We start from the raw sequence: 13436 nt of genomic DNA, 5'->3' as shown, positions 1-13436 counted from the left end.
TCAATTTTAACAATGAATCAAAACGCTGCTCGGAAGATGCGCGTAAGACCACGCCCCTGCGGCGCTCCAATAGGCTCTACCTAAGAGCTTCATTTGCATGATCAGTGTGCGATTGGACACTCCGAGAACTAGGGGCCGGACAGTCAGAGGCAGGTGGTGCCCAGGCGCCTTGTAGCGCGGGATGCACAGCTCGTTCCCCCCTCCCCCCCCTCACCACCAGCATCCTGGTCCAGTCCCATCCCCGTGGGGCCGAGGGCTGGAGCCTGCCCAGTGGCCTCTTTTCTCTTTCCCATTGGCTCTTTCTGGCTAAGGTCCTCAAAAAACCACTAGTGCATGCGTGTGGCTAGCCGGGCGTGGTGGCACAGACTTGTCACTTAAAAAACCCGAAGCAGGAGGATGGATGGCTCACAGTCCACAGGCCTGGCTGCAAGAGTGGGACACTTTCGGAAAGCAAACCAACCCAGCAATTGGAAGGTGGGAGCAGTAGATCCAGCGATGTGGAAGTGAAGGCGAGAACACCAGACAGTTAAGACCAGACTCGGCTACATGAGACCCTGTCAAACAAAAGCAAAAAAACACCAAAAACTGAAATCAACCAACCGGATTAATTGTTCAGGCCGCACAGTTCCAAGCGGTTAGTAAATATTAATGGAACACAGCAGCAAAATCACAGCGCTTCGAATACTGCAGTCGGGAGGTCAGGGACCACAGAGCATCCCTACCCAGGGATCTTCACCTCCATTCACCTGGGTTCACCCACAAAATATACCTCAAATTTTCAACCTAAGCTCCATTGTGCATCAGTTACACAGCAGGCCTTTACAGACAGCAACAAAGATCAGAGATGTCAGTGAACTTGCCAAGGTCATACCCCTAAATCTGGGGAGCATCTCCACTTGCTAATTCTCTCATTCACCTATGTCTGGTGGTGTGCCCAGAAAAGAAAGCATGAATAAAATGTGGTTCTTCCCAAGTGAGGGCAGAAGTGAGGCCCTGAACAAGCCACCCTGTTTCATCACAGAGCGGGCTGACAAGTACAATGGGCTTTCTTCCTTGGTCTGGCTAGCTCTAAGTAAGACAGGGCCCAGTGAGACCTGGGTTCAGAGTCAACCCCTAGAGCTTCTTGAGACAGTTACTGGACCTCTCTGAACCTGCCATGAAATGGGTGTTTTCACTAAGTTGGAACTGAGCATGGATGGCCCCAGCCCTCTGCCCCTACCAGGCGATTCAATCTAGAGAGTGGCACTCCTGACAATCCAGTTCATTAAATATTTATCAGCCCTTTGTTAGTCATGTTTGCCGAGGGTTCATCAGAGAACAAGAGACCTGTGCACTGCTTTTGTGTGTTTGTGGGGTGGAGGAAAACAGACCCAGACAGGAGTTGGCTGGTGCTTCTCAGAAAAGAGAGTGGAGTGGAGAGTGGCACGTGTGGGGTGGGCGATGTGTTTCCAAGGAGGTCCTCAGGGACCTTAGAGGAGTGTCTCATGTGTCTGAGCAAAGACCCAGAGGGAGTGGGTGTGGACAGAGCACAGTCTGAAGGATGGCACTACCCAGAGTGGAAAGCAGGAGAGGAGGACCAGGTGGGCACCCTGCTGAGTACTCGCCTCAGCACTGGAGTGCCTGTAACAGAGGATGGCAGAAGACAGGGAGCAAAGGGGACTATGGGAAGACGCCCCTCTTGTAGAGGTGGGTGAGAAGGATGGTGGAGCCCACAGAGCTCTTAGCGGTCCTGAAAATGGCAGCCAGGAAACAAAGCCACCCTCTCACACCCATGTGATTTGTCCCTCCCATACCATCTGGGGCACAGGGACTACACATCCTTCCTCATCCTCATCCTATCAGAGAGAAGTCAGGCTCTAGTAAGCTGCCCAGAGTCCCCCAGCATCCACTGTGGCTCCATGAGGGATTCTGTCTGGGAACAATACCCCAAAGCTCTGTGAACTGTTCAGAGGATTCAGTTGAGGGCATTGTGGTAACAGCCAGGGCGGTCACCACTGTCATGATTCATCCTCCTGCCTCTTGCTCCAGCTCTGGACTTGCTGGCTTCACATCTTTTAAATCGTATCACTTTATTGTGTATCACCTTAAGTGTGAAGGGCACACTTGTGGAAGCTGAAAGACAGCTTTGCAGAACGGGTGTGCTTAAATTCCCTCCCAGAATGGTAAGCTGTGTCTACCATCCTCCTAAGGGCAAACAGTGTCTACCCATCTTCCCAGCGCCAAGGCACTATTCCACCAGAGTCCCTTCTGGGGAACCAGTGATTTTATTGGGCTTCCTTATGGAATGGTGCTGCACCATTCCCTAGGCAGAGGATCCTGAACTGCAAAAAATGTAGGGAGGGAGCTGAGCACAAATGAACGTGAACGTATTGATTCTCTCTGCTCTTGAGTGGGTGTGGCGTGACCAGCTGCTTCAAGTCCCTGCCTTGACTTCCCTGCTCTGCTGGACTGCAATCTCCTTTCTCATAAATTGCTTCTTTTCTGGTATTTCATCACAGCAACAGAAATGAAACAAAGACAAACGTCTCCCTGCGGAGTTACTTTGTGGTAACTCCAGAGTTACTCTGGTTAAGTCATGGCCCTGCCTGAGACCCCCTCAGAGATCTGGAGAGTGCCATGGTTCCTTGTTCCACCCCAGAACCTGTCTTCACCTGGCAAGTGGCAGGGGCACCCGGCCCTTTCTCCCACAGGCTACGGAGGGGTTAGAGCCTGGGTGGGCAAGGCAGAGGGCAGAGTAGGACACATGCACCTTTAGGAGGGTCATCAGAGCTGGCTGCGGCCAGGACTGTCCTGCGATGACCACACATGGCCAGGCCTGTTTTTACATAGCAAAGCACAGAGTCAAGATTAGTGAATGCTGATTTCAGCTCACAGTTCACAGGAATACAGTCCAAGGCCTGGCAACAAAATCAGCCGGCGATTGTGCTGGTGGGAACTTCTGAGGGAACACAGGTGCTTCCTTGAAATTGGGCTGGCTTTCAACACGTGGCTCAAGCCACTCTAAGCCAGAGGCCTCTCCTGTGCCATCCCTGAAACGGTAAATCTTCATTGCCTGAGATGGCTCAAATTCCACTCTCTCCAGGAAGGCCTCTCTGCCACCCCAACCGAAGCAAGCACTCTCAGCTGAGGCCTGGGAAGAACTCATGATCCTCATGGGTTATCTTTTGCCTCAGGAACTCCTGAGCCACCCCCGTTTAAGGCAAGGCCCTGTGCGTTGGCCTTCATCTCTTTGGATGTGGTCAGCCAGCTTGGTGGACTTAAATTTTGCCATTGATATTAAGAGTTACTATCTCTCCTAGGTCCTGGGAGTCCCCCAGCGCACAGTCATGGCATTTGAACTGTCTTGCTGTCCATTTGATCTGCAGTGTTCTGTACTTGGCAAGTGCCCTGGAAACGTTTGGCGAGTGAAGGCCTGCAGGAGGGCCTTGCTACCTAGACCTTTGCCCTGGGTTTCAAAATTTCTGATCTGCCTGCACACACCCTCACCACCACCAGAGGGCCTCTCTAAACTAAAGCCCTGACCCTGACTCCATTTAGCTTTCTCCTCTCCTCTGACCCTACCATTCCTTGTTCTCTAGGACCTTGAACCACATTCCATGTCCTCCTGTTGCCCAGCTCAGGAAGAGCCTCTCCAGACTTGTGAAGAGGTATCTTGGATCAGAAGCCTTCTCAAATGCCCTTGTCCTGTTCTGGAGTGCTTGGGCTGTCGGCCTTCCCTGGACTGAGTCACTGTCATTGTTGTCCCTGCATATGGCCTGCTGGGAACCTTTAGCTCTGTGCTGTTGGAAGCCCTCTCCTTGCAGGGGAACAGCCTGCTAGATGTATCCCAATACCCCTTCTTCCTGTTAGCAGAGCAACCCTATCCTCCTCTTCCTTCCTAGGTTGGCAGTGAGAGCCCTCCTCCCTCTGCCCCAGCCTTTGCCTTCTATTTGGTCAACAGAAAAACCTAGAGTCAAGTTTTTGTTTCTTTAAAGAGTTAGTTTTTATTAGTATACAGTATTCTGACTGCACGCCAGAAGAGGGCATCAGATCTCATTATAGATGGTTACGAGGCACCATGTGGTTACTGGGAATTGAACTCATGACCTCTTGGAAGAGGAGCCAATGCTCTTAACCTCTGAGCCATCTCTCCAGGCCCAGTGGCAATGTTTTTTGTTTGCTTGCTTGTTTCTAGGATTGTTATGTCCTTCTCCATCCCCTCTTCTCTGCTTGCTGGAATGCAGATATGATGGCTATAGCTCGAGCAGCTATCCTGGTCTGTGAGGTCAAGCTGTCAAAAGATGACATAAAAGATCTAAAAGCCTGCCACCCCAGGATTCTAGCCTTCCCAGCTCCAGGCCAGAAAGTTTGTCAGCCTGAGTCCTGAGTGCACGAACTAGTTGTGATCTTTCGATGGTGTGAGGAGCTGGACCTCACTGTACTGTCCTTCCACGTAGCCCAAGCTGGCCAAGCACTGGGGTCTACTACCTCGGCCCCTTGAGCTGCTGGGACAGGCAACATGTGCCAGCGTGACCTCATCGTTCCTTTTCTGGTTTTTGAGCCTGGCTCTTTGTGGCCCTGGCCGGACTAGAACTTCGCCAGTCCTTCTCTGCTTCCAAGTGCTAGGACCAGAGGTGTGCATCACCACGTCCAGCTAGCCTCACTGCTCTTGCTGAAGTCCAAACAGACCCAACTCTGCCCAGGAGGGAAAGACAGGGAAGGAGTCCAAGCTTGCTGTGTGTTGGGGGAGGGAGGATGGGGTGTTCCGTGTATGTGTGATCTCTGTGTTTGAAGTGGGGCGTCCCCTGTGTATGTATGTGTGACTCCTCTGTATGTGTGTGAAGCGGGGTATCTCCTGTGTATGTGGTTGTGTGTGTGTGGGGGGGTGTCTCCTCTGTGTATGAATTTCCTAGAAGACACAAGTTCTTCAGGGGGCTCTGACTCCACCTTCCTGGTCTGAGGACTGGCCAAATTTCTGTGACTCAACTTCCCTGGTCAGCTAGAAAACCAATGACACACAGGAAGAAGTGGATGGCATTTCGCTTGTGAATATAAATTGCCAATGTCCACTAGAAATGACTTCATGTCACCAGAGGCAGACATCACTGAGCAGAGGGACACGCTGTGAGCCAGGAAGTGTGAGCCCAGCGTGGCGCAGAGCACCCTGTACTCCTCACACTCCGGCCTCTGGTGGCTGGGAGATTCATACAGGGAAACAACCAGGTCAGCACTGCCTGAGGTTCAGATGGGGACCCAACCCCTCCATCTCCTGGCCTGCCGTGTTGCTCAGTGGTCTAGAGAGTGAGGCCCTTCTCTGGGCTGAGTACCAGAACCTCCTAGAGAGGCCGGCCAAACAGGTGGAGTTACTGCTCTCAAAGCCAAAGGCTGAGAAGGAGCCGAGACCAGACCAAGCCAGCTTCCAGGAAAGGCCCACGCTGAGGTCTCCACCCGAGTGTGGCTTCCTGACCCTGGCTGCCCTCAGGTACCTCCTGACAGCCTGCCCAGGATGTCCTGAAACTCCCTGTGCAGCTGAAGATGACCCTGACTCGAATCCCCCGCCTCAGCCTCCGTGGTGTACTTTATCATACACCAGCAGAGCTGGCTACACACTCTACACAGGTCATGCTGGTCTTCAGCTAGGACTAGAAGCCGGATATGACATGACCTTGTAATCCTCTCAGGAAAACCTGGAGGTGCAAAATGGAGCCCTGACCATTCCCACCACCCCAGCAGTCAACCTTTGGCGCATGGCATCAAAGCCAGGGCAAATCACAAGCATAGACGGGAGGAGTTTCAGAGATCTGTTGAGTACCAGGTGGGTGTACATTTGGGAAGGAACCCCAACACTGCTCTGCTGGCTCCTGGAGCCCAGGCTCTCAAAAGCCCATTCTTTCTGGGCTCAGACCCCAGGGAGGCTCCCAAGCAAGGATGACCCCAGGCTGGAGACATCCTGATTTTCAGGCTTAGGCTGCAGTTACCCCTCAGTGTAGCTAGGTTATAGGGACAGCCAAGGACTCTGGCTGGGGAGCCACAGGCTGCTTGAGGGCTCACTCCCCGCTGTGCCTGGCTTTTCCCGTCATCCGGCGGCGACGCTGGGTCTTGCTGGTACGAGTGGCACTTGGGGGCTTCTTGGTGGAGTCCTGGGCCCGGCGAGGGTGTTTCCTCTTCACCTTCTTCCGACTGTGTGCATGCAGTGTGGCTGTGAGGGAGGAGATGCTGTGGGGAAAGTGGAGACTGGTGAGCCAGGGCCTTGGCTTACCTTCAAGACTCAGGCAGTGGCGGGGGCCCGGGGAGTGATCCTTACCCTCACAGATGAGTGTGATCATTCGACACATGGATGGGAAGCTGGGACAAGCTCCAAACACGTCTCAAACTTGGCCTGGTCTGGCTCCACAGAGCCTGACAGCCTCTCTCTCTCAGAACAGGGTAATCCCACATGCCCAGCCACTAGTGCCAGACAGAAGTGGAACCCAGGAACTACAAGCCAGAACTTACCGCTGAGAGAGCAGAGGATCTTTGGACTTCCTGGGCAAGGCTTTTGTTGGCTTCTCCAAGGAAGACACCTCCTCCTGGGACCCATCACAGTCCCCTTGCTAGAGAAACAAAGGACAGGGACCGTTACAGGACAGGCATTCTGAGCAGGTCTGGCTTTCACAAGGGAAGTCTGGCCAGCTGCCTCAAAGGCCTGAACAGAGCTGAGAGAAAACTCTGGGCAGGAGGGCACGGTGGGCCTCTGTCCCGCTTAGCCTCAACTGTCGACTTGGCACGTCCCAGAGTCATCTCAGAGACCTCTCAACTGAGAAACTACCGAGATCAACCTGGTCTATGGGCAAGGCCTGGCCCACACTGGGTGGTACCATTTCTCGGGCAGGTGGTCCTGGCTGTATAAAAAAGCTAGTTAACTAAGCATGAGCCAGTGAGCAGCCAGAGTAAGGAAACAGCATTTCTCCACAGTTTCTGCCCTGACTCCCTTCTATGCTGAACTGTGACCTGGAAGTATAAGAGGAATAAATGCTTTCCTCCCCTAAATTGGTTTTGGTCATAGTGTCTGTCATGCTAGCAGAAGAGAAAATAGGACACCGTCTGAGAACCAGAATGACAAAGGACAGTCTTGTTTCCAACAGACAACAGCAACATCAGCAAGATGGCAGCAAGACACACTGTGCCAGGCCTTACAGGAAGATGAGCATAAAGCAGGTAAGTGGCAGCCAGTCAGCTGGGCATGACTCTTCGGATGTACAGACACTGCAACTCAGGGCAGGAGCTTTTTCCCTTTGAGGCAGGAGCTCAGCATGTCGCCCAGCTTGGTCTTAAACTAGCATCCCCCGCCTTCACCTTCCTGTGTGCTTCAATGACTGACCCTTGGAAATGTGTGGGATCTTGCCTTGTAGTTTTTGTGATGTTGGAGATTGGAGGTGGGCAGGCAGCACCCTCAGCCCAGAAATGCACTTTAGACTGTGACTCCCTGGGCAGCTGGAGCACAGACTTGTGCTCCAGCATCTTTACCCTAAGATATCTTGCTGGCCTGGCATTCAAGTTTTTCTTTCTTTTTTTTAAGATTTATTTATTTACTATTTATACAGCATTCTGCCTGCATGTGCGCCTACACACCAGAAGAGGGCACCACATCTCACCATATGTGGTTGTGAGCTACCATGTTGTGAACTCAGGACCTCTGGAAGAGCAGCCAGTGCTCTTAACCTCTGAGCCATCTCTCCAGCCCCCCTTCATTTTTCTTTTTCTTTTGGGGTTTGTTTTTTGTTTTGTTCTTTGAAATAGGGTCTGTGTAGCCCTAGCTGTCCTGGAACTCACTCTGTAGTCCAGGCTAGCCTCCAATTCACAGAGATTTGCCTACCTCTGCCTCCTCAGTGTTGGGACTAAAGTCGTGTGCCACCACGTCTGGTCTCAATGTTTAAAAGTTATTTATTTTCATGTGGATGAGGTTAAAGTACAGAGATTAAAGGTGTATGCCACCACCACCTGCCTTAGGCTCACTTTGTAAGTAACTCACGGATGATTTAAAGGTCAGGGGAGGACATGCTAGGGTCTATGTAAATATGACCGCATCTTATTAAGACTTGAACATTTGCGGACCTGAAGATAGCCTGATAGAGATTCCTCCACAAGCCACAGGCAGAGCTTTGAGGAGATGTTCTGTTGTACTCCCTGGGATGCTGCTGCTATTTTCATCAACAAGATGCTGAGTGCTTGCTATAGCTGAGCTCAGCACCCGGGGACTCACAGGGCTTTACCCCTGCATCCTCATGGCCACCTGCGCCTCTACCCATGGCAGCACTCAACTGATGGATGGTCCGAGCCATGCAAGACAGCTGCCAGGGGCATACTTCAAGTAGGAGACCAGAACACAGACCAGCACTGAGCAGCCCCCACAAATCCATCTACCCCTAAACCCCTTCTTCCCCAGAGCTGTCATGGGACCTACCTCAGGCAGGGGCAGACCTAGCAGCCGGGCCCCTGAGAGGTCCAGGTCACTGATGGTGGTGACAGTGACTGTGTGATTGGGGTGGTCGTACTGCACCGATTCTGTTTTTGCTGTCACCAGCCGCTCCAGCTCATCTGCCTCCTCTGCAAGGTGGGCACAGGTCAGTCAGGCTCCTCCTAGGCGGATGGGGACTGGCACACAGCACTTTTCTAAAGCCAGCCATGTTTCTTGTATCTCCCTATGCCCCTCCCTCTCGTTCCCCATCTACAGAGTAGTCCAGAGTCCCGCCCACAGCTGAGTGCTGGAAATAATCCCTCTGTGCTCCAGCCTGTCCCTGCTCTGGAGAAACTGAGTGACAGCCAGAGCTATTCCATCCCAGGCTCTCTGCTCAGCTTCAGTTTCCATGTGGTTGGGTCTCCTGGTCTCCTGGTCTCTGATCCACTTGTTCAGAGGCCACCCTTGGCCCCTGCATCACCACCAACACCTCTAAGCTAAGGAACTCACCTCTCCACAGTGTTCTTCCCATTCCCCCTCAGCCTCACCGGGGACACAGAAGCCCAGGCTCACTGGATGCTCTCCACGTAAGGCCTAAGTGAAAACTTACCTAGCGCCTCCTCTCTTTCTGCCAGCATCTTCAGGTACTCCTGGTGGCGCTAGAGCCAAATGGGAAGACGTGATGGTTAGTTGTTAACCTTACAGAATTTAGGATGGCCTGGGAGATGGGCCTCTGAGCACACCTATAGGATGGTATCTTAACTTTTGTTCACTGAGGTAGGAAGGCCTGCCCACTATGAGTGGAGCCATTCCCCCTGGCTGGGATCCTGGCCTATGTGAGTGGGGAAAGGGAACTGAGGGGCAGCATGCATTCATCACTCTGCTTCCTGGCTTGTGGGTGTGATGGGGGCAGCCACTTCAAGCTCCTGTCACCTTCACTCTCCTGCCATGATGTACTGTGCCCTTGAACTGAGAGCTGGAATAAGCCCTTTCTTCCTTAAGTTGCTTTTTTCAAGGGTATTTATCATGGTCACAGAAAAAGATACTAGGACAGAAACGAACAGAGTGAGGACGGCCTTCCAGTCCATACCAGGCAACAGCCCTGTTCACTTCCATGGTGTGAGATCATGGTTGCTAGTTAATGCAAGAGGAGACTCATCCTTCACCCCAGCCCCCAGTGTCTCTACTTGTGTACACAGCTCCAGTCAGACTCACACGCCCTCTGCTCTGTCCCACGCTGCCCCTCCCCTAGGAGTTTGAGACCCCCCTCTCCCACCCTATTCCATGAACCGTACCTCTTCCCGGAGTTTCTTCTGCTCCTGCTTCAGCTTCTGCTTTATCTCTTCAATGGCCGCCTTCCTACGTTCTACCTTCCGCTTGTGGAAGCCTGTCAGGTAGTCCCTACAGGAAGAAAACAGAGGAGAAGTGGGGTCAAGAGGAGGCACAAGGAAAGAAGGGCTCTAGAGAAGCTCCCGAAGCCGTAAGCGCCAGGCTCTATCCTACCTACTAACACATTTTACCCTCTCAACAGCCAGTCCATGTTTGACAGATAGGGACACTGAGGAAGAGACTAGGGTACTTATCCAGGGTCACAGATAGTGTAGTTATGAGTCATTCAATGGCAAGGGTATCTTATGAGAAATGAGTTGCTAGTCCTTGCTGGACCATCAGAGTGTACTTACGTCATCGTGGGTGATATAACCTACCACACACCTAGGCTGTAAGCTACAGTCTCAATAACATGCTCCGTTATCGGCCAAAACATCTTGGACATCATCATACAATGTGTGAGGAGGCCGCTCTCCTCCCCAGACTTCACTCTCACCCCCTGCTCCTGGGTTTCTCGCCCCTTGGTAAGTACACACAGCCAGGTCAACACACAGAGCAGGCGGGCGCTGCCTCCTATGGTGAACTTGATTTACCACTTCTAGTATGGCTTTCTATTAACACCTCCACCAGACCCCAGAACTCTTTCACCGAGTCAACCAACACCCAGTACCCAATGACACCTAACCTGTGGGCCCAGCCGTGGTGCAGGACCTAGGAGTGAGGCCCACCTTCCTGACTCATGCTTCCCCTTCCTATCTGAGGTCTGCTCTGTTCCTGATTTCGTCGTCGTACTGAGGGTTAAACATAGGTCCTGGTTCACGCTAGGCAAGTACTCTAATAAATTAATTCGTTTTATATGGATTTGGAGACAGGGACTCGATAAATTACCCAAATGCCCATACTGTTCTTGAACTTTCTTTGATCCCAAACAGGGTTTGACTTTGCAATCCTCCTGCCTCGGCATCTCTGGTGGCTAAGATTACAGGTCGGCACCATCAGGCCTGGCAATTGCAGTTTCTTTTGGTGCGCTGTGCACTAGGGGTTTTTGCAGACCCATTACAGCAGGGGTTCCCGACCTTCCTAATCCTCATATTGAAGTGACCGCCAACCATAAAACTATTTTTGATGCTACTTCATAACTGTAGTTTTGCTATTGTTATGAATCACAATGTAAATATCTATTTTCGAATAGTCTTGGGTCCTGTGAAAAGATCGTCCCGGCCCAAAGGGGTCGCAACCAGACCAATGGGGGCTGAGAACCAAGGCACTACGTGTCATTTATCCACGGTGACACCAAAGCACAAAGCTCCAGCCTCCGGGTCGCAAGTTTGGCTGGCACACAGTCTGATGGATGAATGAATGAACATAAGCCTCTCTCATCCCATGCGCCCGTCCTTCGTCGACGACGACCAGGAGCCTGCTGTGTGCGGGGACCACGGACAGGGCTGGACTCGGGTGGTCCAAGGCACAACTCCGTGCTGGCCGTGAGCTGGGAGAGGAGAACCAGGACCTCCATTCCACCCGGTGGGGAAAGCAGTCAGCAGCAGTCACGTCCAGGGGCGGAGCCGGAAGGGCCCTCTGCGCGAGCGTGCGCGTCCTGTGCCTGGCGTGCCTCTACCCGCAGCCCGACGGGAATCCAGTTCGACCCTGCCACTCACCGCCGCTTCTCTTCATCGAAGTTGAGAACGAGCCGGGGCCTCCGGTCATCGCCATCTCGCTTCTTCTTCTTCTTGTTGCGGCCCATAACACGGAAGTCTCCGGCGGCGGCGTGGCTGCCCCTGGCCTAAAACAGTTCCGGTGTAGCAGTTTCAGATTTCCGGGAGGGCGCGCTTTGTGGGCTTGTTCCACGGTTCCGCCAAATTGGCGCCGCCTTTTAAAGGAGCCCCCCATCCTCATGCACAGCTTTTTGTTTTGTTTTGCTTTGTGTTTTTTCGAGCACGGTTTCTCTCTGTATAGCTCTGGTTGTCCTGGAACTCCCTCTATAGACCAGGCTGGCCTCGAACTTACAGAGATACGCCTGCCTCTGCCACCCAAGTGCTGGGATTAAAGGCGTGCTCCTCCACGCCCGGCCTGAGTCACAGCTTTGATTCAGGTCTTCTGAGCCATTCTCCCAGAATGACTTCAGTGAGGACCTAGGCTCCCATATTCCATCACCTAACCTGGCCCGGACAGGCCCTCAATATGGAGTTATTCATGAATGGCCAAAAAACCACTGATCTTAATTGAGTTCTGATGTCAACTCTTTGGGGATCTCCATGAGCGAGGGAAACTGCCTGGATTTGAACACTGGTAATCACCTACAAACTGTGTGGCTCTGGAGCAATTGCCTTTTTGGTTTTTTTAAGATTAAAAGAAAAATTGCCAGGCTGTGGTGGTCCACACTTTTAGTCCCAGCCCTCGGAGGCAGGGAAATCTTTGTGAGCTTGAGGCCAGCCTAGTCTACATAGAGAGCGCCAGGACAGCCAGAGTAGAGCTACATAATAGAGAGAACCCATCTCAAATGACTGAATGAATGAATGAAAACTGCCTGAGTGGTTTATGTGCAGCACATAAACCACTTGTGAGCCCAGTGCCTACAAGCGCAGAAGAGGGTATCAGATCCCCTGCAACTAGAATTACAGATGGTTTTGAGTCATACGGGTGCTGGGAACTGAACCCCATCCTCTACAAGAGAAATAAACACTGAACTGTTGTTAATGACTTGGTCACTTCTCCAGTCCCCCGATTGCCTTTTTCTCTGTGCCTCACTTACCTATTTATAAAGAAGAGAAAGTTGTAGTGGTTTTGTACGGTCATTATAGAGAGGTGGTTCGAGAACATCACGGGATGTCCTAGAGGGCTTGGTGAAGTCCAGAGCCAGGGTTTGGGGTACATCAGATCCACATTTGGGCAGGGTCCCAGAATGTCCATTTCTAACCCATTCTCAGGTGGCCCTGAATTCTGCTCCTGCATGCAACAGACTTTGAGAGCCATGACAGTGGCGGGACAAGTGAGTTGTGTCAGGAGTCTGTAACATAATGCTTGGTCCCCAAGCCGCATACAGTGATATGCCTCAGTCTCCTCGAGTATGGAAAGGAAGTTTAACGACACACTTTCTACCAACCACGAAGGTTTCACTGTGAAGCATGGGGTGAAAGAACACTGGATAGGGATTTTAGTGACATTATACAAGTGACATTCTCAAGGCCTTGTACATTTGGTCCTGTCAAGTTCTGTGCTGGGCGCTGCAGACATGGCCAATGTCTTTAACTCTGAGGGCTGGCCCTGTGGTCAAGTCAGTGATCTTGATAGTCCACGGGATGAGGGCTCTGCAGCAAGAAGCTCAGCAGGTTGCAGGTCAGGATTGTCCCCAGCAATATGGAGGACAGGGAGGGGTCCCGAGGCAGATGGTGATCAGACATAAAACAGACTCTTACTGAAAGACCCCTGCCTCACCCTAAGTTAAACATAGCTAACGCCATTTTGTGGGACACCACTGTTTTGTAAAACTCTGAAGGCTAGATGGGAAACTGGAAAATTACTAAGAAACCCCCAGCTGTGTCACCCACTTGGGATATCTGTGGTCAGGCTGCCCCAGTCGAACTAAAAACAGTTTGTGTTAATCACCCTCATGGATATCTGTGAGACTGTTCCAGTTAAGATAAGGGTCCTAAGGAAAACAACAGGTGACGGGCCACGTCAAGGAGTCATC

The 13436-nt window shown here is 52.0% G+C and overlaps 1 protein-coding gene across 1 annotated transcript; it reads right to left on the bottom strand.

The window, feature by feature from the left end:
- Positions 1–5766: 5766 nt before the first annotated feature.
- On the bottom strand, positions 5767–11557 carry Nol12 (nucleolar protein 12). Its single transcript, XM_055603112.1, has 6 exons — positions 11404–11557; positions 9712–9817; positions 9027–9075; positions 8423–8565; positions 6475–6572; positions 5767–6195 (listed from the first exon to the last, which is right to left on the bottom strand). Exons 1-6 carry the CDS (start codon positions 11487–11489, stop codon positions 6027–6029), a joined length of 651 nt encoding a protein of 216 aa, XP_055459087.1. The 5' UTR covers positions 11490–11557; the 3' UTR covers positions 5767–6026.
- Between the last annotated feature and the right edge of the window lie 1879 nt (positions 11558–13436).

Source organism: Psammomys obesus, unplaced genomic scaffold (genome assembly GCF_907164565.1).
Source record: "Psammomys obesus unplaced genomic scaffold, mPsaObe1.curated_primary_1811, whole genome shotgun sequence".
NCBI lineage: Eukaryota > Metazoa > Chordata > Mammalia > Rodentia > Muridae > Psammomys > Psammomys obesus.
The sequence above is the reverse complement of the archived record's forward strand: the minus strand, read 5'-3'. Positions and strand labels throughout refer to the sequence as shown.